This window comes from Hyperolius riggenbachi, chromosome 5, assembly GCF_040937935.1.
Source record: "Hyperolius riggenbachi isolate aHypRig1 chromosome 5, aHypRig1.pri, whole genome shotgun sequence".
NCBI classification, from domain to species: domain Eukaryota; kingdom Metazoa; phylum Chordata; class Amphibia; order Anura; family Hyperoliidae; genus Hyperolius; species Hyperolius riggenbachi.
The window spans coordinates 32268925-32291472 of record NC_090650.1 but is presented as its reverse complement, the minus strand read 5'-3'; the positions used below and the strand labels follow the sequence as shown (position 1 = coordinate 32291472).

The 22548-nt window shown below is 47.2% G+C and overlaps 1 protein-coding gene across 4 annotated transcripts in view; it reads left to right on the top strand.

Moving 5' to 3' along the window:
• LOC137518091 (autophagy-related protein 9A-like) overlaps positions 1-22301 on the top strand; it is a 51130-nt gene extending 28829 nt beyond the window's left edge. For all 4 annotated transcript variants that reach the window (XM_068235404.1, XM_068235403.1, XM_068235405.1 and 1 more), the window contains exons 3-15: positions 101-148; positions 1520-1580; positions 1702-1869; positions 4158-4299; positions 5149-5897; positions 6529-6682; positions 8634-8813; positions 10727-10972; positions 12526-12740; positions 13699-13798; positions 14330-14414; positions 15616-15775; positions 19344-22301. In XM_068235404.1, coding sequence (XP_068091505.1) covers positions 101-148; positions 1520-1580; positions 1702-1869; positions 4158-4299; positions 5149-5897; positions 6529-6682; positions 8634-8813; positions 10727-10972; positions 12526-12740; positions 13699-13798; positions 14330-14414; positions 15616-15761 — 2294 coding nt within the window. In that variant the 3' untranslated portion in view covers positions 15762-15775; positions 19344-22301. The remainder of the gene's footprint in view (positions 1-100; positions 149-1519; positions 1581-1701; positions 1870-4157; positions 4300-5148; positions 5898-6528; positions 6683-8633; positions 8814-10726; positions 10973-12525; positions 12741-13698; positions 13799-14329; positions 14415-15615; positions 15776-19343) is intronic.
• The last annotated feature ends 247 nt before the right edge of the window (positions 22302-22548 follow it).

Below are 22548 nucleotides of genomic sequence, written 5' to 3'. Positions count from 1 at the left end.
TCATTAAAGGTATCTCCTAATGTCTTCAGATTCTCTCCATGACTAATACCGGACCGCACGCAACTGGTAACCAAATGTGTCTCCTCTCTGTCCTTTGCAGATTCCTGGCATCACATCAAGAACCTGGACAATTTCTTCACTAAGATATCCTTTCCAGTTACTGATCCTGGCCAACACATGGCACATCTTCCAATAAACTGGGGTGATGAGCCAAAAGTCCTCCTGATTGGCTGACTCCTCCCAAGAGGCAGAATTTGAGCTTGGCAAATCACAAGTTGTACAGATGATGCAGTTACCCAGCAACTGTGTTAACTGTTCAGTGATTTACTAGCCTCAATATACAGCTCCTGAATGGTTGCAATTACCTTTTTTAGCTAAATTTCGAGAGACCTTCTTTGGTCTGATATGAGCAAGGACCCAGGTGGATGAAAACTTTTTTGCACCTCAATAGCATACATATATTCCAGGTTTGCTTATTATGCCATCCAGGCCTGGAGATTGTTTCTAAATAAAGCCCAGCATGTCCATAACTTAGAGGTTAAGTTCCTCTGGCCATTCCCTACCTGTCACCTGGAGGAGATGTGCCATAGGGAGATGGAAGGATTGATGGGGTGGTTGGGTGTGTGAGGATCAAGAGAGGTGACACGAGGTTGGTGGGATAGGTGAGTGGTGGGTGGAAAGGTGCAGGAAGAGGTAGAGGAATAGCTGAGGGGTGGGTAAAACGGCAGCATAAAGAAGAGTGGAAACAGAGAGAGGCTTGCGGGTGGGGCAGCAGTCATGGGGTGACTCGGGAAGGAGGATAGAGAGACACAGAGAGAAGACGGTCAGCTGCATTTGTGTGAGGAGTGGATAAAGTGACCTTGATGTAATAAAGACACAGGAGGAGGGCAGGAGTCCAATATAGTCTTAGTCAATTGAGAGAAAGTGTGTAACACCAAGGTACTCACAAACCCAGGTTGCCAGCGGCAATCGCCTTCAGCGCATGAGAGGAACACCCGTCCCGCACTCAGGTAGGTGAATGAACTCTTATGGGACTGGTCGCTCTCTCTAAAAGACTGAGACGAATGTCTCGTCCCTCCAGAGAAGGTTGAACAACTGTGAACAAGGAGGAAGTGGGCGGCCAATAGAATGTAAAGAATATATTGTCCGGAGGAAGTGGGCATTTAGCTCACGAAACACGTCTTTTTGTACAATAAATTTAATTTTGAGAACGCAAGCTTAGACTTCCATCCTAGGTAAGTCAGTACTTGCAGTACAGTCTGTATGCATGTTAGATTAGTTTGGCTCTGTAATATTACCAAGCTGACACATCATTGCATTCCAGCGTTCTGGAGGCGCTTTCAGCTGACAGGGACAACAAAAGGGACAATTTGCATATTCAGCAGAGATGCACCGTGGGAGATATCATATGCTCACTCCAATCTGGATTATCGCACATACCTTCTGTCTTAAGAAGGCGAACTTCTGTATGCTCTTTAAGTATCCCATGTTGTCCCCCTTGACCTCGGGCTGCACATATATCACTTCCATCAGAAGAATGGCTTTGCCTGCATGGTGCTCTCTGACTTCTTTGAACTTGTGTAAGTAGAATCCTCCTCCGCTTTCTGGGACTGTCTGATCTGTGTTGTGCAGGTTGGAAGGAGTTGGTGAGATTATACCATTGTGGTCAGTGTTCTCTCTCTGTTCTTCTCGTCTCTGCAGCCAGTTCCTCTTCGTGGTCACCTTCACCACCTTCCTGTTCCATTGTGTGGAATACGATGTCCTCTTCGCCAATAAACCCGTCAATCACACGCATTCGGGGGTCGGTCCCGAGCGTAACAAGGTGACGCTAACGGATGCCATCCTGTCTGCCCAGCAGTGCGCCCTCCAGTGAGTGTGAGAGGAATGAGGGGACATCAGTGTGTATTCAAAATAATGCATTGGACCTTCTGCCTTAGCAGCCCAGATACAGAGATCTGGGCAGGGCCGCCTGGTGCCCCTCCTGTCCACAATTGTGGTTTATCCTGTACACTCAGAGAGGCTGAGAGGCCATCTGGTGGCCACAGGTGGGGTGTTCGTCATCACAGCCATAGACTGATGACCACAACCCCGTCATCAGAATTTGTACCTCCTGGCTTCTATGGGTTGACAGATCTCTGTATGTTGACATTTTAGGAAGGGGGGCCAATCTCATTCTTCATGTACCTTGGGGGGGAGGGGGTTACAAACAAGTAACTGTACTAATGTGTGTAAAAACTATTATATGTCAAGATTGATGCTGGGCCCAATCGGTAGTTTCTTTTAACTGGCTGGTTAGGCGTGGCCAATAGTGTGCAGTGCTATATTTAGTGTAGCAAGGTTTTAGTGTCCACATAGGTGTGATAAATTTGCCATGTGGTCCTTGTAAGAATCTGTGAGATTCTTGTAATGTAAAACCACCATTTAAGAACCAATGTTTCAGCAGAAGACTATATCCAGAGTTCTCCTTTAACCATTTCAGCCCCCGGGTATTTTTCACCTTATGCATCAGAACCATTTTCACCTACTATTCATTTATTAATAACTTTATCGCTACTTATCACAAAGAATTGATCAATATCATTTTTTCCCGCCACCAATTAGGCTTTCTTTGGGTGGTACATTTTGCTAAGAATTATTTTTTTCTAAATGCATTTTAACAGGAATATTAAGAAAAAAATTGAAATTCCGTCCATTATAGCTTTAAAATATTACATGCTACCATAATTAATACCTATGTATTTTCTTTGCCCATTTGTCCCGGTTATTACACCATTTAAATTATGTCCCTATCACAATGTATAGCACCAATATTTTAATTGGAAATAAAGGTGCATTTTTTCAGTTTTGCGTCCGTCACTATTTTCAAGCTTATCATTTAAAAACATGCTTGTAATATACCCTCTTCACATGCATATTAAAAAAGTTCAGCCTCTTAGGTAACTGTTTTTTTTTTTGTTTTTTTTTCATAGAGAAAATTTTATTTGAGAAATTTTTGGTGTGGGAGGTAAACAGTTAGCTTTAAATGTAATAATGTGTGCTTATTTTATAAAAAAAATGTATGTAGATGTAGTTTTACTATTTGGCCACAAGGTGGCCACAGTGAATTATTATTATTATTATTATTATATTTTTTTATTTTCTTTTTTCAGTCCTGGAAGCTTCCAGGAAGTATAAGTGGATGGGAGACTTTGTTTTTCTTTCTCAGAAAGACTTTGGCTTCTGAAAAGAAGCCGTCTGTCTTTCTACCGGGGACTCAGATCAATGAATGGGAACTACGGTATGTTCCCATTCCTTGATCTCCGGGCTAACGAGGGGTGGTGGGGGGGGTGGACAGAAGAGCATGCAGCACTGCAGCAGCCCCCTGGACGTGACAATCGCGTCCAGGTGGCATAAATGGTTAAAAGACCTCTGTCGCGAAAATCTTCAAATTTAGAATAAATGTAAACACCTAAAAATAAGAACGTTTCTTCCAGAGTAAAATCTGCCATAAATTCCTTTTCTCGTATGTTGCTGTCACTTACAATAAGTAGTAGAAAGCTGACATTACCGACAGGTTTTGGACTAGCCTATCTTCTCATGGGGGTTTCTCAGAGTTTTCTTTATTTTTAAAAGCACTTACTGAATGGCAGTTGCTCCGGTGCGCAGGGAGGCTGGCCAGCATCATAGTATAAATCTTTTTCAGGGAATGTCTTTATAAAGAACTAGGCCTAAGGCCCGTTTAAATTCCACACTGCTCTCACTCCCCCTTTCATTCGCTGCACGCGCCCGCCCCCTTCTGGACCCGTCCTCCTCTGCTGCGCGTCATTTCCCCCAGCTCTCGGCAGTGTCTCTGCATCCCTGCACATGCACATAACAGAAAATGCACTGACAGAGGGACATGGGATGCAGAGACACTTGCTTATTGTTAGGTAGGATAAAGGCCATGCAGAGAATCCCCTATGAAGAGTGTGTGTGTGTGTGTGGGGGGGGGGGGGGGGGGGGGTGATCTGAGGTCAGCTGGCTCAGGAACCCGAGGGGGGGGGGGGGGCTTTGGAGGGGTGAATCTGCTGCCGGGGGAGATGTCAGGGCTCCATTGTAGCTAGAACTGGCCTACTGTTTGTGTGTATTCTGCGTGCCCCTCACCCATGATCTGCTCTCTCACTGGCTTGTGTGCACAGGATTCGCGCCAGCGGTTGGATCATCTTCCTGCTGGTGATGGCGGCCATCTTCTGGCTCTATCGTCTCGTCAAGATGTTCTGTAACCTGCTGAGCTACTGGGAGATCCGCAAGTTCTACATCCGAGCCCTGAAGATCCCGTCGGTGAGTAGATGTGGGGGGAGGGGGTATAACATGAACCTTTGGGGAAGCGCGCTGCTTCAGTAAATGTTTGGGGGAACATCCTGCGTGAGTTTATCTCCACACCAATGGCTTCCACTGACAACCAAGTTCCTAGTCCTGTACAGCAGCCAGGGACAGATAATCCGTTATCTGTGCAGAAGCTTCATGATTAGCTGATAACAAACCAGTGTGGCTGTTTTCTGAAGCACTTATACATCAATGAAACAGTGAAAGACAACTTCAGATAAGGTTTTACTGCAGGAAAGTTCAAAGGTCATTCGCTCTGCTCTGTTTCATATTGTAAAATGCAGAGTGTGGTTTTTAAACGGCTGATCTTAGAGAATGATGCAGTGTTAAAAGCTATAGAAAATGACTATTTTTCTTTGCTACTAATATTCTATTAATTATCCACACTACACATTAAATTATTTATATCATATAGTAAGATTTACGGTATTTTGCCACGGTGTCACTTTAAAGTGGACCTGAACGCAAAACTTCTTGCTCTATAAGATAAGCAGCAGCATAATAGCTTTTAAATAATATTTCTTTGTTACAGCTAATAGAAATCCTGCAATAAATCTGCATTGTGTCTACTTCCTGCTTTCATGGATGCAGACATAGGGATAACATCCTGTGTTTACAAATTAGCTGCTCTGCCGAGATTCCTGAGCTGACACAGCTGAGAGATCAAATTACAGTTGTGATTAGTCCCAAATGAGGGGGAATTAGACAGGCTAATCTCTCTAAATGCATACAGGGTGGATTTCTCTCTGTTTTCCTTCTGTGCTGTGTTCAGGTCCACTCTAAGTATTTGCATTGCTGTTGCAGGACGAGCTGTGTAACTACTCGTGGCAGGAGGTACAGAGCCGCCTCATCTCCCTGCAGCGGGAACACCCCATGTGCGTCCACAAGAAGGAGCTGACCGAACTGGACATTTACCACCGCATCCTGCGCTTTAAGAATTACACGGTCGCCATGGTGAACAAGAGCCTGCTGCCTGTCCGCTTCCGGCTGCCTCTGATGGGAGAGGTCACCTTCCTGAGCCAAGGTCTGAAGTACAACCTGGAGCTGCTGTTCTTCTGGGGTCCCGGCTCCCTCTTCCAGAACAAGTGGAACCTGCAGCCCAAATTCAAGCGCCAAGGGCAGAGGCTGGAACTGGCCCAGGAGCTGAGTCGTACCATTGTGCTGCTGGGGTTGGCCAATCTCATCCTCTGCCCATTCATTCTGGTCTGGCAGATCCTCTACGCCTTCTTCAGCTACACGGAAGTCATCAAGAGGGAACCGGGCAGCCTCGGTGCCAGGTGCTGGTCCCTCTACGGCCGTCTCTACCTGCGGCACTTCAATGAGCTGACCCACGAGCTGCAGGCACGACTGAGTCGCGGCTACAAGCCGGCCACGAAATACATGAACTCCTTCGCTTCTCCTCTGCTGGCCATTGCTGCTAAGAACATTGGCTTCTTCGCTGGATCCCTTCTGGCTGTCCTCATAGCTCTGACGGTGTACGATGAGGACGTCTTGACGGTCCAGCATATCTTGACTGCCATCACGGTGCTCGGGGTCCTGGTTACTGTCGCCAGGTGAGAAGCTGACGAGAGGAGGTTGGCTTATTACTGTTGGAACTAGTTGTGGGTCACTGCATGTAGATATCCTTCCCCTGGCTTTTGATGCCATATGAGCTGAGGGTGGAGCAATGTGGTGGGTGGTGTCATGCCCTATATCTTCTCCCAGGTCTTGCATCTTAGATGAGCACATGGTATGGTTGGAGTTGTTGGTGGGTGGTGTCCCCTCCTACATAAAAGCCTCCCTCAGGTTTGAACGCATGGTGCGGGTAGAGGAAAGGCAGTGTGATGGGTAGAGTCTTCTCCTATAATTATCTACAATGTCTCCCTGATGGGCACTTGGTAGCTGAGGGTTTGGGCAGAGAGGTGGGCAGAGTCACTTTTATATACATAAGGGCTGGCGCTGATGGAACTTCCCACCAGTATAAGATTGGACCAGTTCGAAGCCACAGAAAATTATTGGAAAATTAGTATTGCATTGATCATCTCTAATTCTGGTTGAGCACATGGTGTGGGGGGAGTCACTGTATATACTGTAAATTGGACCGCCCCCAGGTTTTTCCATCACTGACAAAAACCTTGTGTGTTTTGGGGTGGGGCACTGTGCTGTGGGCAGAGTCCTCTCATACATTTAATCTCCTCCCCCCAGGTCTTTCATCCCAGATGAGCACATGGTGTGGTGCCCGGAGCAGCTGCTGCAGTGTGTTTTGGCTCATATCCACTACATGCCGGACCACTGGCAGGGACACGCCCACAAGTCAGAGACTCGGGATGAGCTGGCTCAGCTGTTCCAGTACAAAGCGGTAAGAGCACCTGACTGTGTTAGGGCTGGTTCAGATGGACGTTTGGAGGCGTTGCGTTTGCTGGCGTCGCGTTCAGCAGCGTTCGTGTGCGTTTGGATGCGGTCGTGTTTTTTCTTCCCCTAGAGGGACATTAGCCGTCGCGGTTAACCTCCCCTGGAAGCTACATGTAGCTTCCAGGGGCTCCTTGAACGCCAGGGAAAATCGGGACCCAAACGCCGCGTTTGTGTAAACGCGCTTGAAAGCTTGGTACAAACGCTCCCATTCACTTGAATGGGAGCGTTTAACACCAAGCCCTGAACGCTGGCTGTAAACGCTCTGCAAGCGTCCGTCTGAACCAGCCCTTATTCCAAGACTTCCAAGAGAACCTGTATTGGAGGTCCCGTCTTCTGTCTGCATGGGGTATGAATGCTGTGCTTGTTACATAGTACAAAACAAATAGTGGGGAACATAGATACATGAGAAGTTGAAAACTGTACAATCAGGACATCCAGCAGTAGTAGTATACATACATAGCTGATTCGTGATTTGTGACATCACCAACACTGGTAACATGTTCATATGATAAATTCCATCAGAATAAAAAACACCAGGAGGGGGTCCCTGCCCTTGTGAGCTCACAATGTAGAGAGACACTGAGGGTTAGTAGATGAGGCAGTGAGCCTCCAATGCTACCTATAGCAAATTATAGGCTTATCTTAAATAGAATCTGTAACGTCAAAACGTCCCCTGCTGGGTACTCATCTCGGGTGGGGGAAGCCTCCGGATCCTAATGAGGCTTCCCACGCCGTCCTCCGTCCTTCAGGGGTCTCGCTGTAGCCCTCCGTGCAAGATGACGTCAATATTTATCTTCCCGGCTCCTGCGCAGGCGCTCTGTCAGCTCAGAAGTAGGCAAAAATACCCGATCGCCGTCGGGTCTGCTCTACTGCGCAGGCGCAAGTTTCCGGCTCCTGCGCAGTAGAGCAGACCCGACTGAAATCGGGTATTTCCGTCTACTTCGGAGCCGAAAGCAGCCACAGCGCCCCTGCTGGAGCCAGCAAAGGTAAATATTGAATTTACAGTCGGGTCTGTCGCCGGCTGTTCGGAGGGCTGCAGCGAGACCCCCGTGGGACAGAGGAGGGCGTGGGAAGCCTCATTAGGATCCCGAGGTGAGTACCCCACAGGGGATGTTTTTGATGTTACAGAGTCTCTTTAACAGGTGTATTCTCGTCTCCTGCGTATCAATCTATCTAAATCTCTAAAGGCCCGTACACACACTCCACCAAACTGCCTGATTGTTGCCTGTTTTAGACTGTTGGACGACAATCAGGCATGTGTACGTAGTGCGCTAGTTGGACGTGTGTACGTAGCTTAAATCGCTAAAGGCCTGTACACATGCCTAAGTAGTGTTCTCCCCAGGCTCTTTTTGCCGGGTGCTCCACCCGGCTAATTTTGGTGAGCACCCTGCTGTCATCAGCTCACCTCCTCCTATGCTGTAAGCAAAGTTGCACACAGAAGCAACGGCCCTGCATTCTCTCATCTCGCCCCACCCGGCTACTTTTTCATGCCGCCCGGCTGGAAAAAAATTCTGGGGAGAACACTGCCTAAGTAAAGGAACCGAGGCAGCTAATAACTACCGCCTCAGCCGTTAGTCAGGCGTGTGTACAGCAGCACCCAACCCACAAGTTATCCGCCTGGTGGATCAACTCACCCCCGCGGCGGCCGATCGCATTGTCCACGCCGCTCCCCCGCCCACTGCGTGATGTCACAAATGATCCACTCCTTTTTCTCCGCCCCCTCCCCACAAAACTACAGAACGTGTTGTCCACTACATAGCTGACATGCATCTGTACAGGCCGGCCAGCAATGTCCCCCGGTGGGATTGGGTCCTGATCAGCCAAATGACGACCGGTGGGTGGTTGGGTCGTGCAGGCTCTAGAGGTATCATTTGTTTCTTCCACTCTTTCTCCTGCAGGTCTTTATTCTGGAAGAGCTCCTGAGTCCGATCATCACGCCGTTCATCCTCATCTTCTCTCTGCGCCACAAATCTCTGGAGATCATCGACTTCTTCCGGAACTTCTCGGTGGAGGTTGTTGGAGTCGGTGATATCTGTTCATTCGCTCAGATGGACATCCGGAAGCACGGAAACCCTCAGGTGAGACCAGAAGAATGTCCATCTCTAGATAAGTAAAGTGTTAAACATTGACGTGAACCAAGCACCAATTGTAGCACCCAGGGCATCTCAATAGCACATTAGATATGCATGCCAACCATGTTCCTCATTAATAAAAAAAAAAATTCAATTTTACTTTTTTTTTTTTTTTACTTCAAAGAAATCAGAGGGTTTTATTCTCCTACTGCTACGGCCTGCCTGACTGCAGCAATTTCAGGCAGATAAGGAGTGAAGTAATTATTTAATTGCACACATAAGTAGAGGGTAAACAAAAGCTTTCATGCTTTCATCGGGGGGGGGGGGGGGGGAGCGGAGAAATAGTACACTGTGCTTCAAAGAGTTGAGAAGTCACAGATGCTATCTTCACAACTTCCCCTGGATAAATGGTCAGCTAGAAGGGGAGGGGGTTACATGGCAGCTCCTCTAGCTATTAGAAACCAGTAAAAAAGTGGTGCTTGGTTCCCTTTAAGGGGTTGGAATCGCAAAAACCTTTAAGTGAGGAGGGGGATGGAAGCAAAGCACTCCTCCGGTGAGTAAATATACAGTTCAATATGGGAAGGGGGGGGGGGGGGGGGTGTTGGGTTTAAAGAGAACCCGAGGTGGGTTTAAAGAATATTATCTGCATACAGAGGCTGGATCTGCCTATACAGCCCAGCCTCTGTTGCTATCCCAAACCCCCCTAAGGTCCCCCTGCACTCTGCAATCCCCCATAAATCACAGCCATGCTGCTGACAAACAGCTTGTCAGAGCTGGCTGTGTTTATCTCTATAGTGTCAGTCTGCTGCTCTCCCCGCCTCCTGCAGAACTCCAGTCCCCGCCTGCATCCCTTCCCTCCCTGCTGATTGGAGGGAAGGGACGGGGGCAGGGACCGGAGCTATACAGGAGGCGGGGGAGCAGCTGAAACTGACACTACAGATGTAAACAGAGCCTCACAGCATGGCTGTGATTTATGAGGGATTGCAGAGTGCAGCGGGACCTTAGGGGGGTTTGGGATAGCAACAGAGGCTGGGCTGTATAGGCAGATCCAGCCTCTGTATGCAGATAACATTCTTTAAACACACCTCGGGTTCTCTTTTTAAACCAGAAAAATTAGATTTTTTTTTTCTACTTGATCAAATAATTGAATCAATCTATCATAAATCATACACTTTTTCTGACCATTAAAAAAACAATTTAAACAAACAATTATTTTTATATTTTTCTATCTGAGTTTTCCAATACATCTAATCAGATTTTTATAGAAAAGAACTGAAATGTATTTATTTATTTTTTTCAGATCCAAAAAATATCTCTTTATGATCTCTTATACAATCAGTTGTCTTTACTGAATAAAAAAACAGGAAAATCAATCAGCATGATTGTATGGTTTATGACCACCATAACCCATTAGCAGCGTCAAAGGCATTATATAAATTGGGATAAGTGCATTACGTTTGACCTCGGTCAGCAGAACTACTTGTGCTGTAAATTCTTGGAATGCTTTGCTCTCTCTGCTAGCAGAAAATATGGAAATTGAAAGCAAAAGTCCTCTGTTATTGCCTTACACTGCCCCTAGTGACAAGTGGCCATAAATACAGATAAATACAGATTACAGCAGTACTATTATACTATTATTAGCAAGGATATGAAAAAAAAGTGCTAAAATAAATTTGCCTGGAGCACTTGCAATCCTCTAAATAGGCTACTAAAGGGTTAAAGGTGACTGGAAGCGTAACCATTGCATGTATGAGGGGGACTGGAACCATGGTGACTTTTTGGTTGTGTCCAACAACTCTTGGGTGAATTTAAGCACCAGATGACCTATGCGACTATGGATTGTGGGGTACGTGGGAAAGGCTATGAAAACATATTTGCACATGTTCCCCTGCCTCACCCTCTTCCTTATGTGTCTGCAGTGGATGTCGGAGGGCCAGACGCAGGCCTCTGTGTACCAGCAGGCAGAAAATGGAAAGACCGAACTCTCTCTCATGCATTTTGCCATAACTAATCCTCATTGGCAGCCGCCCCTAGAGAGCTCCATGTTCATTGGTCACGTGAAGGAGAAGGTTCAGCAAGATGCGGCCAATGCTCCGTCAGCCCAGCAGATTCTGTGCGACGCCCCCATCTGCACCTCCCTCCTGTCTAATGAGTCTGGAACTGCGGTCAGTATTCCTATATATCCAATGCTGCTCTCCCCTTCCCTGTGTCCTCTGTGTGTATTTTCTATACAGATGTCCCCTTATCTGTCTCCTGCTCATGGTTTGTCCCTCTGCTACCCTGTACAGCCGTCTCCTTGTCTGTCCCTGCTCATGGTTTGTCCCTTTGCTGCCCAGTACATTCGTCTTCTTGTCTGTCCCCTGCTCATGGTTTGTCCCTCTGCTGCCCTGTACAGCCGTCTCCTTGTCTATCCCCTGCTCATGGTTTGTCCCTCTGCTACCCTGTACAGCCGTCTCCTTGTCTTTCCCCCCTCATGATTTGTCCCTCTGCTGCCCAGTACATTCATCTCCTTGTCTGTCCCCTGCTTATGGTTTGTCCCCCCTGCTCATGGTTTGTCCCTCTGCTGTATTGTACAGCCGTCTCCTAGTCTGTCCCCTGCTCATGGTTTGTTTCTCTGCTGCTCTGTACAGCCGTTTCCTTGTCTATCCCCCCTGCTCATGGTTTGTCCCTCTGCTGCCCTGTGCAGCCGTCTCCTTGTCTGTCCCCTGCTCATGGTTTGTTCCTCTGCTGCTCTGTACAGCCGTCTCCTTGTCTGTCCCCTGCTCATGGTTTGTTCCTCTGCTGCCCTGTGCAGCCGTCTCCTTGTCTGTCCCCCCTGCTCATGGTTTGTCCCTCTGCTGCTCTGTACAGCCGTCTCCTTGTCTGTTCCCTGCTCATGGTTTGTTCCTCTGCTGCCCTGTGCAGCCGTCTCCTTGTCTGTCCCCTGCTCATGGTTTGTTCCTCTGCTGCCCTGTGCAGCCGTCTCCTTGTCTGTCCCCTGCTCATGGTTTGTTCCTATGCTGCTCTGTACAGCCATCTCCTTGTCTGTCCTCTGTTCATGGTTTGTCCCTCTGCTGCTCTGTACAGCTGTCTCCTTGTCTGTCCCCTGCTCATGGTTTGTTCCTCTGCTGCTCTGTACAGCCGTCTCCTTGTCTGTTCCCTGCTCATGGTTTGTTCCTATGCTGCTCTGTACAGCCGTCTCCTTGTCTGTTCCCTGCTCATGGTTTGTTCCTCTGCTGCCCTGTGCAGCCGTCTCCTTGTCTGTCCCCTGCTCATGGTTTGTTCCTCTGCTGCCCTGTGCAGCCGTCTCCTTGTCTGTCCCCTGCTCATGGTTTGTTCCTATGCTGCTCTGTACAGCCATCTCCTTGTCTGTCCTCTGTTCATGGTTTGTCCCTCTGCTGCTCTGTACAGCTGTCTCCTTGTCTGTCCCCTGCTCATGGTTTGTCCCTTTGCTGCCCTGTGCAGCCGTCTCCTTGTCTGTCCCCTGCTCATGGTTTGTCCCTCTGCTGCTCTGTACAGCAGTCTCCTTGTCTGTCCCCCCTGCTCATGGTTTGTCCCTCTGCTGCCCAGTACATTCGTCTCCTTGTCTGTCCCCTGCTCATGGTTTGTCCCTCTGCTGCCCTGTGCAGCCGTCTCCTTGGCTGTCCCCCTGCTCATGGTTTGTTCTTCTGCACAGCCATCTCATTGTCTTACCGCCCTCCCCCCCACCCCCACTCATGGTTTGTTCCTCTCTCTATAGCCGGATAACCTGCTGGCGAGTGTCCTGATCCATCCGGTGCTGACGGCCAGTGGGCTGCCCACACGGGATCGCCGCTTTGCACAGCCGACCACCACGGCCTCCACAGCAGCCAGTGTGCTTGCCTCTCTCTCTGCGTCGCAGATCTCCAGCCGGCCACAGGGGGCGCACTCCAATCCTTCACTCTACAACAGTGACCGCACAGTCCTGCAGCTGAGGTCAGGCCTCTACCATGGTTTTGGTATTGTTTATGATGTTCTGTCCTTATTTGTAATCAGCTTTACAGTTTTGTAAGGGGAAAGTGAACCCGAGGTGAGAGGGATATGGAGGCTGCTATATTTATTTCCTTTTAAGCAATACCAGTTGCCTGGCTGTCCTGCTGATCCTCTGCCTCTAATACTTTTAGAACAAGCATGCAGCAGATCAGGTGTTCCTGACATTATTGTCAGATTAGCTGCATGCTTGTGTCTGGTGTTATTCAGACACTACTGCAGCCAAATAGACCAGCAGGGTATTGTTTAAAAGGAAACAAATAGCCCTCTCACCTTGGGTTCACTTAAATTGACACTGAAGCAAAAAAGAAAATTGATATAATGAATTGGTTGTGTAGTACAGATAATTACTAGAAGATTAGTAGTGAAGAAAATATTCTCATATTTCTATTTTCAGGTATATAGTGTTTTTTTAACATAACATTGCATCATTCTCTAATATTTGCAGTTTACATACTACTCAGCATTGTAAATGATTTTACAGAGCAGGCCAGTGAACTTTTGAACTTTCCTCTGCAGAGAAAAATAAAATACAATGCCTGACAGTTGAGATAACAAGCTTCAGAAGACAGAGCTCTCTGTGACTTTGAAAGTCGGAGAGATCAGTGAAGCTCTTTTGCATAGATAACAGCTGGAGTTTCTTAACTCTTCCTGTACTGGAAACAATATTGAACTTCTTTCTGTGCTCCTAATGTTTTATTTCTCAGCTGTACTACACATACAAATCATTATATCAAAAGTTTATTTTCATTTTGGATTCCCTTTAAAGATGCAATTGCAGCAGAATCACCTGTGGCTTTGTACAACCATTACTGGATTCTTTGTTTCCTCCTGTTAGCTCCCTTCTGCCCTGTTTAGCCCTGTCTGTGTTGTTTGCAGTAATGGGGTTCTGTCTCTCTTGCAGCACCAGCGACTCTCATCTTCAGAGTGTGTCTCGCTCTTCCCTTCTGGCTTCAGAATTTGCTTCTGCAGAGATGAGTCTACATGCCATTTACATGCATGAGGTAGGTCCGAGTCTCCCGTGTATTGCTGTGTGCCGGGCATCTTGCTTCTGCTGACAGAACGGCACAACCCAACTACCCATAATCTACTTCAGAGTCTCTTCTTATGTCCTCAGGTGACAGCTGTGTGTTCCTTCTATTATATGCAGGAAATACCCTCACACTGCGCCCCACATACCCCTGGCCTCTGCCCGCCCCACATACTCCTGGAGCCTCTGCCTGCCCCACATACCCCTGCGCCTCGGATGCCTCTGCTCCCCCCCCCCCCCCCCTCAGATACTCCTGGCCTCTGTGTGTAGTCTCCTTGCTATACAGTTAATTACTAAACGCTGTAATCTTTGTGTCGGCTTTGTTATTGGAAGCATTTTGTTGATACATGAATGCCAGATGTGCTGTTAATGTTTTCCTATATTCCTGAGCATGTGGACAGCATTATCCTGCATTCTTATGGACTGTGGCCCCTTATTTCAGGCTGACCGGTCTCTGCTTTTCCTCAGCCCAGTAATGTTCTCTATGGTTTCCTGTGTCTTCCAGGTGCATCAGAGTCAGGGCTCCGCACAGCGCCCCCTAGGGATGTGGCAGGCGACAGACATGTCTCCCCATCAGAGACCCCATCCAGGTGAAGTGATAAATCTGTACCGGGCTTTATTTACTAAAGATGAAGGATTCTAAAGAGAATAAATCCGCAATCCTGAACCAGATCCTCAGAATGGTGTTGTGTTAGGTGGGAAGCCTTTACATCTTTCGCCTGGGTCATATCAGTACATAGTGGTGGTTGCTGAAAGATTAGTAATGGTGACACTGCAGCCCCCACCGTGAGAATTGTACTTGTAGTAAACCCCGTTGCCCTGGATATGTTGCAGATAATCTGTTCCTCTAGGTGCTGCAGTAGCTCAATCTCTAACTTTGTAATCTTTCCACAATCCTCACTACAGTTTGATATGACCCAGGGGAAAGTTGCAGGGTTTTTGAAACACAATAATGGCACAATTGCACACATACATACCTGGGGCTTCCTCCAGCTCCCTTTAGGCTTATCCCTCTCTCGTTGTCCTGTGCTGCCTGGATCCTCCGCAATTGGCCCCAGAAAGTCCTCAGGTGCGGGGCGTACTGCGCCTGCGCCAACTGGAGGATTTTCCAGGGCCAATAGCGAAGGATCCAGGCAGCACAGGAGGACGGCGAGGGAGCGAAAAGCCTGAAGGGAGCTGGAGGAAGCCCCAGGTATGTATAATTTTTTTCCTTTCGCACCAACTCAGGTTCACTTTAAAGTGAACCAGAGACGAAGCACCCTCGTGTATTTTACCATATACATCAGTAAGAACATTAGAGAAAACACCATGCTCTCTGTTTCATCCTCACTGCTAAGTGTCTGTTATCAGCTGTGATAAGAATTCCGGACTGAGCATTCAGTCTGACTTTGCAGGGAATAATTATAGCTGAGCCATTATAGCAGAGCCACAAGAGGGCAGGCTTGGGCTTGAAAAGACACCAGAGAAGACAGACTCAGCTATAATCTTTCCGTAGCAAAGCCAGACTGAGTGCTCAGTCGGGGATTCTAATCAGAGGTGATAACAGTCAGATTAAACAGAGAACAATGAAATATTAGGTGCAGATTAGGTGTTTACTGTCATGTTCCCTCTGATTTATAAGATAAAATACAAGAGGGTGCTTCATCTCTGGTTCTCTTTAAAGAACCCTGTCCACCTGTTCCTTATTGTGCTTATTTTCCCACTTTGGTGGAGCACTCCTAATCTCATGTGTGTAATCCTCGTTTCCTTCCTCCAGCTGATAGTAACTCATGTGCTCTCCTTCTGTTGCAGGCAGCCGGTCTGGCCCACACTCTGGTTATCGGGGTCTCCCCCTCGGGGGATGGGAGGAGGAGGAGCAACAGGAGGCGGAGGAACACACACCCCTGAACACAGGCTCAACCCCACACAGCACAAGCTGCAGCAGTGCAAGCAGTTAGCACACCCCCTGCTGGTGAGTGTTGGCAATGGTGAGGGGGGAGCTTGCCTTGAGTACCTGCATTGAGCAGGGTTATATAACCTCTCCGGCATATCATTTCCCAGCAATTTTTGTATCTGAAGCGTTTTTTATATTGTAAGCATTTTTGCAGACAGTCCGCAAGCTTCAGTCTCACAAGCTGTCCACAAGCATGCGCTGCGCAGAATATATAAAAAGCTCTTTTTTTTTTTTTTCTTTTTACACTTTCATTATTTTTCCTTCTTTTTTATGTTCTTATTTGCTGCTGTTGCTTTTTTTTTTTTTTTTTTTTTTTTTTTTACACTTTTTTTGTATTTGATTTGCTGCCTGATGTGATGACGCTGTGTGTGTCCGACACCAGGGGGCGCACGCCAGTGACTCTGCAGGTGAGTAATGGCAAATACTGGACAAACCTGACTCGTGTTAGTATTTTTATTTTTTTATTTTTAAGGAAGAGTCAGACTTGTCCATGCCGAGAGGTTAAAACCTAAATTTAAAACTGAACAAGGCAAATTTTCCAAGTGGTCATATTGATTAGAATGATTTATAAAAATTACCTTTTTGGATCAGAACTTTCTCAAATGGAAAAAACAAAACCTTTGTGTAGGTGTGCTTGCTTGCAGCTGTGCACTGACCTGCACACACATAGTAGTCCAGAGGCTTCTCTGTTGGCTCCCACCGCTTCAGAGCTTGGTAACTCTACGGATATTGGACAAGGGCTGGATGAATATACTTTTGTGGCTGTTCTCCCCTATGAGAACAAGCTTCTTCCTACTGGTGATGTAAATGTATGTTCCATGCACACGCCCAGTAGCATGAAGTCACTTATTAAAAAAACTGTAGTATATTAATCAAAACCTGAAATACCCATAAACTAAATAATAATAATAATAATAATAATAATAATAATAATAATAATAATATTCACACTATTGGCATAGAATTCAAGTTTCATAATATGTAAATTGATGTCACAACATGAACTACTGCAGTATAAAAATTAACTTTTATTACTCATAAATATAAAACATCGCTATAAAAAGCCCTCTAATAGGGTAATACCAGCGAAAATCCCACAGTGCGCACAGTAATAAATGTGACAAGGCGAAAACAAAAATCGCCTATACACTTAATCTGAGGCCTCCGAGTATAAACTGTTGATTTTTTTTTTTTAAAGAGTCTGCTAGATATGTCCACCTATGTATATTCCAAAAATAAGGATCATCCATAGGTAAAAGAACCTTCTCATTTAAAGCGAAATATAACCCTGCATTTCAACTTTGCTCTAAAACATTATTTACAGTATATTATATGCAACCAGCATTTTTTTTTTTTTACTAGACCAGCATTGGAAGGGTTACACAGGGCTTTAAAGTTTCTGCAGACGCATCCGAAGCTGACATAGATACATTTTGTTTACATAAATGTATCTAAGTGTGGCATGTGACTCACTGTCTCTGACTGAGAAGGAGCTGGAGGACAGCCAAAGAGTGTGTAACATTTCTCAATAGATACATTTAACTAAATAGAATGTAACAATCTAAACTTCTGCATATCTCTCCACGGAACTTTAAACCTCTGTGTTTAACCCTTCCAATGCTGGTCTAGTAAAAAAAATGCTTTTTGCATATAATATGCTGTAAATGTTTTTTTAGAGCAAAGTTGAAATGCAGGGTTATAGTCCGCTTTAAATACATGGATCCATAGAGCAGATTGTGCATCCAATGTCGCCATCAGATAGGCCTTAGATGATATACAGTTCATATGATAAACTTCCAATGCTGTGACTGTGCCTTTTTTATAGATGGCCATGAGTGCAACAGAGCAGAAAAAATTAGAGCGGTCTCACCATATTGGGTTCGCGTTTCAATGCGTTCACTGGATTACTTCCAGAAGTCAGACTTGAAGACCTTCATCCACCACTCTGGCGACGTCTCGCCTTGTGGTTATATCCGCTCCATGTCGCTCCCTCGGCTCCCTTGGTAAAGTGTATAAAGTCACAGTAACAATAAAAATCCCAACGGCATAACTGGTAAGGCACTGTAACAGCGCATTCAAAGCGCGCAATGTGGGGCAATCACACGTGTCAACCGGTTTCACCCAACATGCCGGTTTTCAAGTCTTGAGTCTTTTTTTTTTTTTTTTAGTTTTCACCTTGTCACATTTATTACAGTGCGCACTGTGGGATTTTCGCTGGTAGTACCCTATTAGAGGGCTTTTTATAGCGATGTTTTATATTTATGAGTAATAAAAGTTCATTTTTATACTGCAGTAGTTCATGTTGTGGCATCAATTTACATATTATGAAACTTGAATTCTATCCCAATAGTGTGAATAATATTATGAAGTCACTTGTGCATGACTTTTTTTTTCTGTTGCGCATGAATGAGTTTGGGCTGCAGGGCATGCGTGGAACATGCTCACACATGCACAGTACTGTCCTGCTCATACGTGGTTAGAAGCGCGACCACAGAGATTCCTGGCCAGTATCGGTGGGATCGCGAAGGATTGAGGAAGCCTCTGGACGACTACTTGGGTAAGTATATAACTGTAAAAGTCCCTCATGGCAGGTTTGCTTTAACAAAAAAAAAAAACACCAACAACCCTGGGGGATACTTACCTGGGGAAGGAGGGGGGGGGGGGGGGGGGGGGGGGGGTGAAGGAGGGAAGGGAGCCTCAGGATCCCATTGAGGCTTCCCCGACCTTTGTAGATAACAGGAATCCAGCACTGGGTCCCCCGAATCCTCCCCGACAAGCTTGACAAGTGTAGATGTATTTACCTCTCTGGGATCCAGCGCAGGCGCAGTAGCGGCTCTTCATTTGGGTTAAGGTGGAAATACCCGAACCCTATCGTATCCGCTCTACTGCGCATACGTAAAAGGACTCGCACCTGCGCAGTAGGGCGGATCGATCGGGTTTCGGCTATTTCCACCCTAACTCGAATGAAGATCGGCTAGTGCGCCTGCGCAGGATCACGGTAGGTAAATATTTACCTTGCCGCACCCGGGCAGGCTAACGGAGGCATGGAGGAGGATGGGGGAAGCCTCTAAAATACAGAGGCTTCTCCCACCCGAGGTAAGGGTCCCTCAGAGGGTTTTTTTTTTTCCCCCCGTTACAAGTGACCTTGGAAGTGAAAAAAGTGCACCTAGGGAGTGCTTACCTCGGGATCCTAAAGCACCTTCCCTTGTTCTCCTTTGCAGTCTCCTTCCAGGAGAGAACTTGTCCACAGCTTGTGCATGCACACTAGCACCACCCCACTCTGCTTTCTTCAGGAAGAAGCCAGATCAAATCTGGGCTACTGTACCAGCGCAAGCCCATCTGTGCCTGGGCAGGAGCACGGACCTGACCGGGCTCCGCTATTTCCACCCGAGCAGGATGGTCCTAGTACCAACTGTATTTTGTGGTGTGTATTGGGGCTAGAACTGGCTGGTCTGAGAATTTCTATTGCCCATCCTCCTCATTAGAGGTCGGTATTATGTGTGATTCGGTGCTCATGTTTGGTCTGTCTGTGTGTGATGTGATCTTCATGGGCTCATCTTCTGAATCGTCACCTTGTGTCCTGCAGGTTCCTTCACTGACTGATCAAAGGTATCTTCTGAGAGTCTTCTCCAAGGGATGGAACTTCTCCTAACAATGGACAACGCCACCCACTGGCAGAACTGTGCCTGGCACCCTGCGGTGCCCCCCTGCAGACTGGGTTATTTATTGTCAGGGGTGCCCGCCTGGGCCGCTTACGTCTGATCATTATTTTTCTATGGTTTGCTGCATGGCGGGGTCTGTGCCGCCCCTCCACAAAGGGACAAAGTTTTATGTTGCTGGTTTTTGGATAAGCTAATTTTAGTTTGTAAGAGAAGAGATAGAGAGTATTTATTTACAGTGTTACTATTGATCTGCTGCCCATATCTAGAGCTCCGCCTCCTACCCGCCTATATAGCCTCCCATTCCTGGGGCCATGGATCCCGCCTCCTTCCCGCCTATATAGCCGGCCGTTGCTGGGGTCATGGATCCATCTCGTCCAAGCTCATCTGCCCCACATCAGGCTTCATACCCATGGGACGCTGCTCCATTGGTGGTTTCCAGTGCTTCAGTATTGCTGTGCCCGCCCACATCTGTAATATTATGACATCACAGACAGGGTACCTGAATGCCAGATCTCGGGACAAGGATGCAGGACGGAGGGGGATATTCCACTTCCAAAGTGCCTTGTGGGTGGACGAGACGCATGAGAAGATGAGACCTGGATTGGCTATCCTGTGCCGCTTCCTTTACATTTCATGTGCTGCTCTTACAGCTGCCTCTAGGAGGCGCTACACCACCCTCCTTCAGCTTGCACTTACCTATTCCTAGGTGGATGTGGTCTCTGTTTAGTCACTACAGGTGCTCTGCGGCACCTCCTGCCCATTACTGGGCACATCAGATACAAGACTACGCTGAAAGATAATTTTATCATCCCTAGACAGGGGCCCTGCATCACTGTACCACCTGCAGGCGACCTTCTTCTTTCCAGACTGGGTGCATTTCATCAAGACTCAGCCTGCAGGAGAGGAGACTTTCTCAATCCCAGACACAGACTTTCCTTCACCTCCTTCTCTGTCCTGGACATGGAGGGGTTTATCGTAGTCTGCCTGCAGAACATCTGCTCTGTCCCAGACATGTATATCTTTATCATGGTGCCACCTGCATGAGACCTTCTCTGTTTGACAGGGAGGAGTTACATCATGGTCCACCTGCAGGAAGCCTTCTCTGTCCCAGATACAGAAGTGATCATTATAGGCCACCTGCAGGAGACCTTTTCTGTCAAGGATATGGAGTTGTTCATCATGGTCCACCTGCAGGAGGCCTTTTCTGTCCCAGACATGGAGGTGTTCATTGTGGTCTGTGTATAGGAGACCTTCTCTGTCTTGGATGGTTGTGATTATCATGGTTCACTTGCAGGAGACCTCCTGGATGAGGGATGTTCATCTTTGTACCACCTGCAGGTGACTTTGCCCAAATAGGGAACCTTTCACCACTGCTGTACCTGCAGGCAAGGTTATTTGCCCCGGTACTGGGAGCTCTCCATCACTACTCCACCCACAGGAGGCCTTATCTGCCCGGGAAGGGGAGCACTCCATCAGAGGTCCACCCGCAGATGACCCGATTTTTCCCGGGACAGGAAGCTCTTCATCCTCGTGCCAGTGTAGCTGCCTAGTGTACAGCACGTCCATATCACAAGTGAGCACTTCCTACCTGTTGGGACTGGTGGGATACAAGTGGGTGATGAGGATGTGTACAGCGCCGGTGGGCTCACAAGGGGCTGTTCTTTCCATACAACAAGGGTTCTGTCACATGGGCAACATGGTTGGTGAAATCTCCAGGCCTCGGCGCCAAATAGCTGCTACATCCTCCAGTTTATTTTAATGTAGTCTTTTATCTGCTGAGTTTATAAACTGTAGCGCCACATATTACGTTGGTGCTTTTATAAACTATATAATAACTAAAATTTCTTTAGTATTTTGTGAGAATGACAGATGTAGCTCGATGGTTTGGATTAGGAGTTACAAGTTGCTGGCTTCAGTGATTTCTTGCTTAATTTCTGTGTATTGTAGCAGTGCTATAATTGGCTCCAAACTGCAAGTAATAGAGATTTATAGCCACTAATGTCGCTCATGTGCCACAACCCTAGAAGCCGCACTGAAGGGACAGATGGCCACACACTGGGGATATAGCAAGCCATTGTATGCTGATCAGCTGCAGCCAGTGATTACCTCTGTGCCAACTACAAATCAAGTCTCTCTGTTGTTCCAGAGACTATGGTAAAAGTAAGGTGATCTGAGCTTCCCTATTGGTTAAATGGGGCTATTCATTACACTACGGACCAATAAGAAGTCTTGGAAAGGGAGGGGCTAAAGTTGACTTTTTTTCAGGAACATGTGAAATGTTGCATATTAATATTGCATATTGCAATATTTACTAATTGTTTCAGGTGCAGTTTTCACTGTAGATAACCTCTGATGATTACGTATACGGTAATTTCAGTTTGTTTATAGGACAACTAAAGTGAGAAGAATATGGAGGCTGCCATATTTATTTCCTTTTAAACAATACCAGTTGACTGGCAGTCCTGCTGATCTATTTGGCTGCAGTAAAGTCTGAAGCACACCAGATACAAGCATGCAGCTAATCTTGTCAGGTCTGACAATGTCAGAATCAGCTGATCTGCTGCATGCTTGTTCAGGGTCTATGGCTAAAAGTATTAGAGACAGAGAATCAGCAGGACAGCCAGGCAACTGGTATTGCTTAAAGAGACACTGAAGCGAGACTAAATCTCGCTTCAGGTCTTATATATAGCAGGGGCACGTGTGCCCCTGCTAAAACGCCGCTATCCCGCGGCTTAACGGGGGTCCCTTCACCCCCAACCCACCCCCCGCAAAAGATGGTCGGAAAATGGTCACTGGCTGTCTCTCTTCCTGGAGGCAGGGCTAACGGCTTCAGCCCTGCCTCCCAGCTCGTCTATCAGACGCGCATCGCCGCCTCTCCCCCGCCCCTCTCAGTGAAGGAAGACTGAGAGGGGCGGGGGAGAGGCGGAGATACGCGTCTGACAGACGCGCATGGGGCAGGGCTGCGGCGGTTAGCCCTGCCCCAACCAGGAAGCGCTCCCCCGCTGCACGGAGGGGGTTTGGGGGGACAGGGACCCCCGTTAAGCCGCGCTATAGCGGCGTTTTAGCAGGGGCACACGTGCCCCTGCTATATATGAGGTCTGAAGCGAGATCTATTCTCGCTTCAGACTC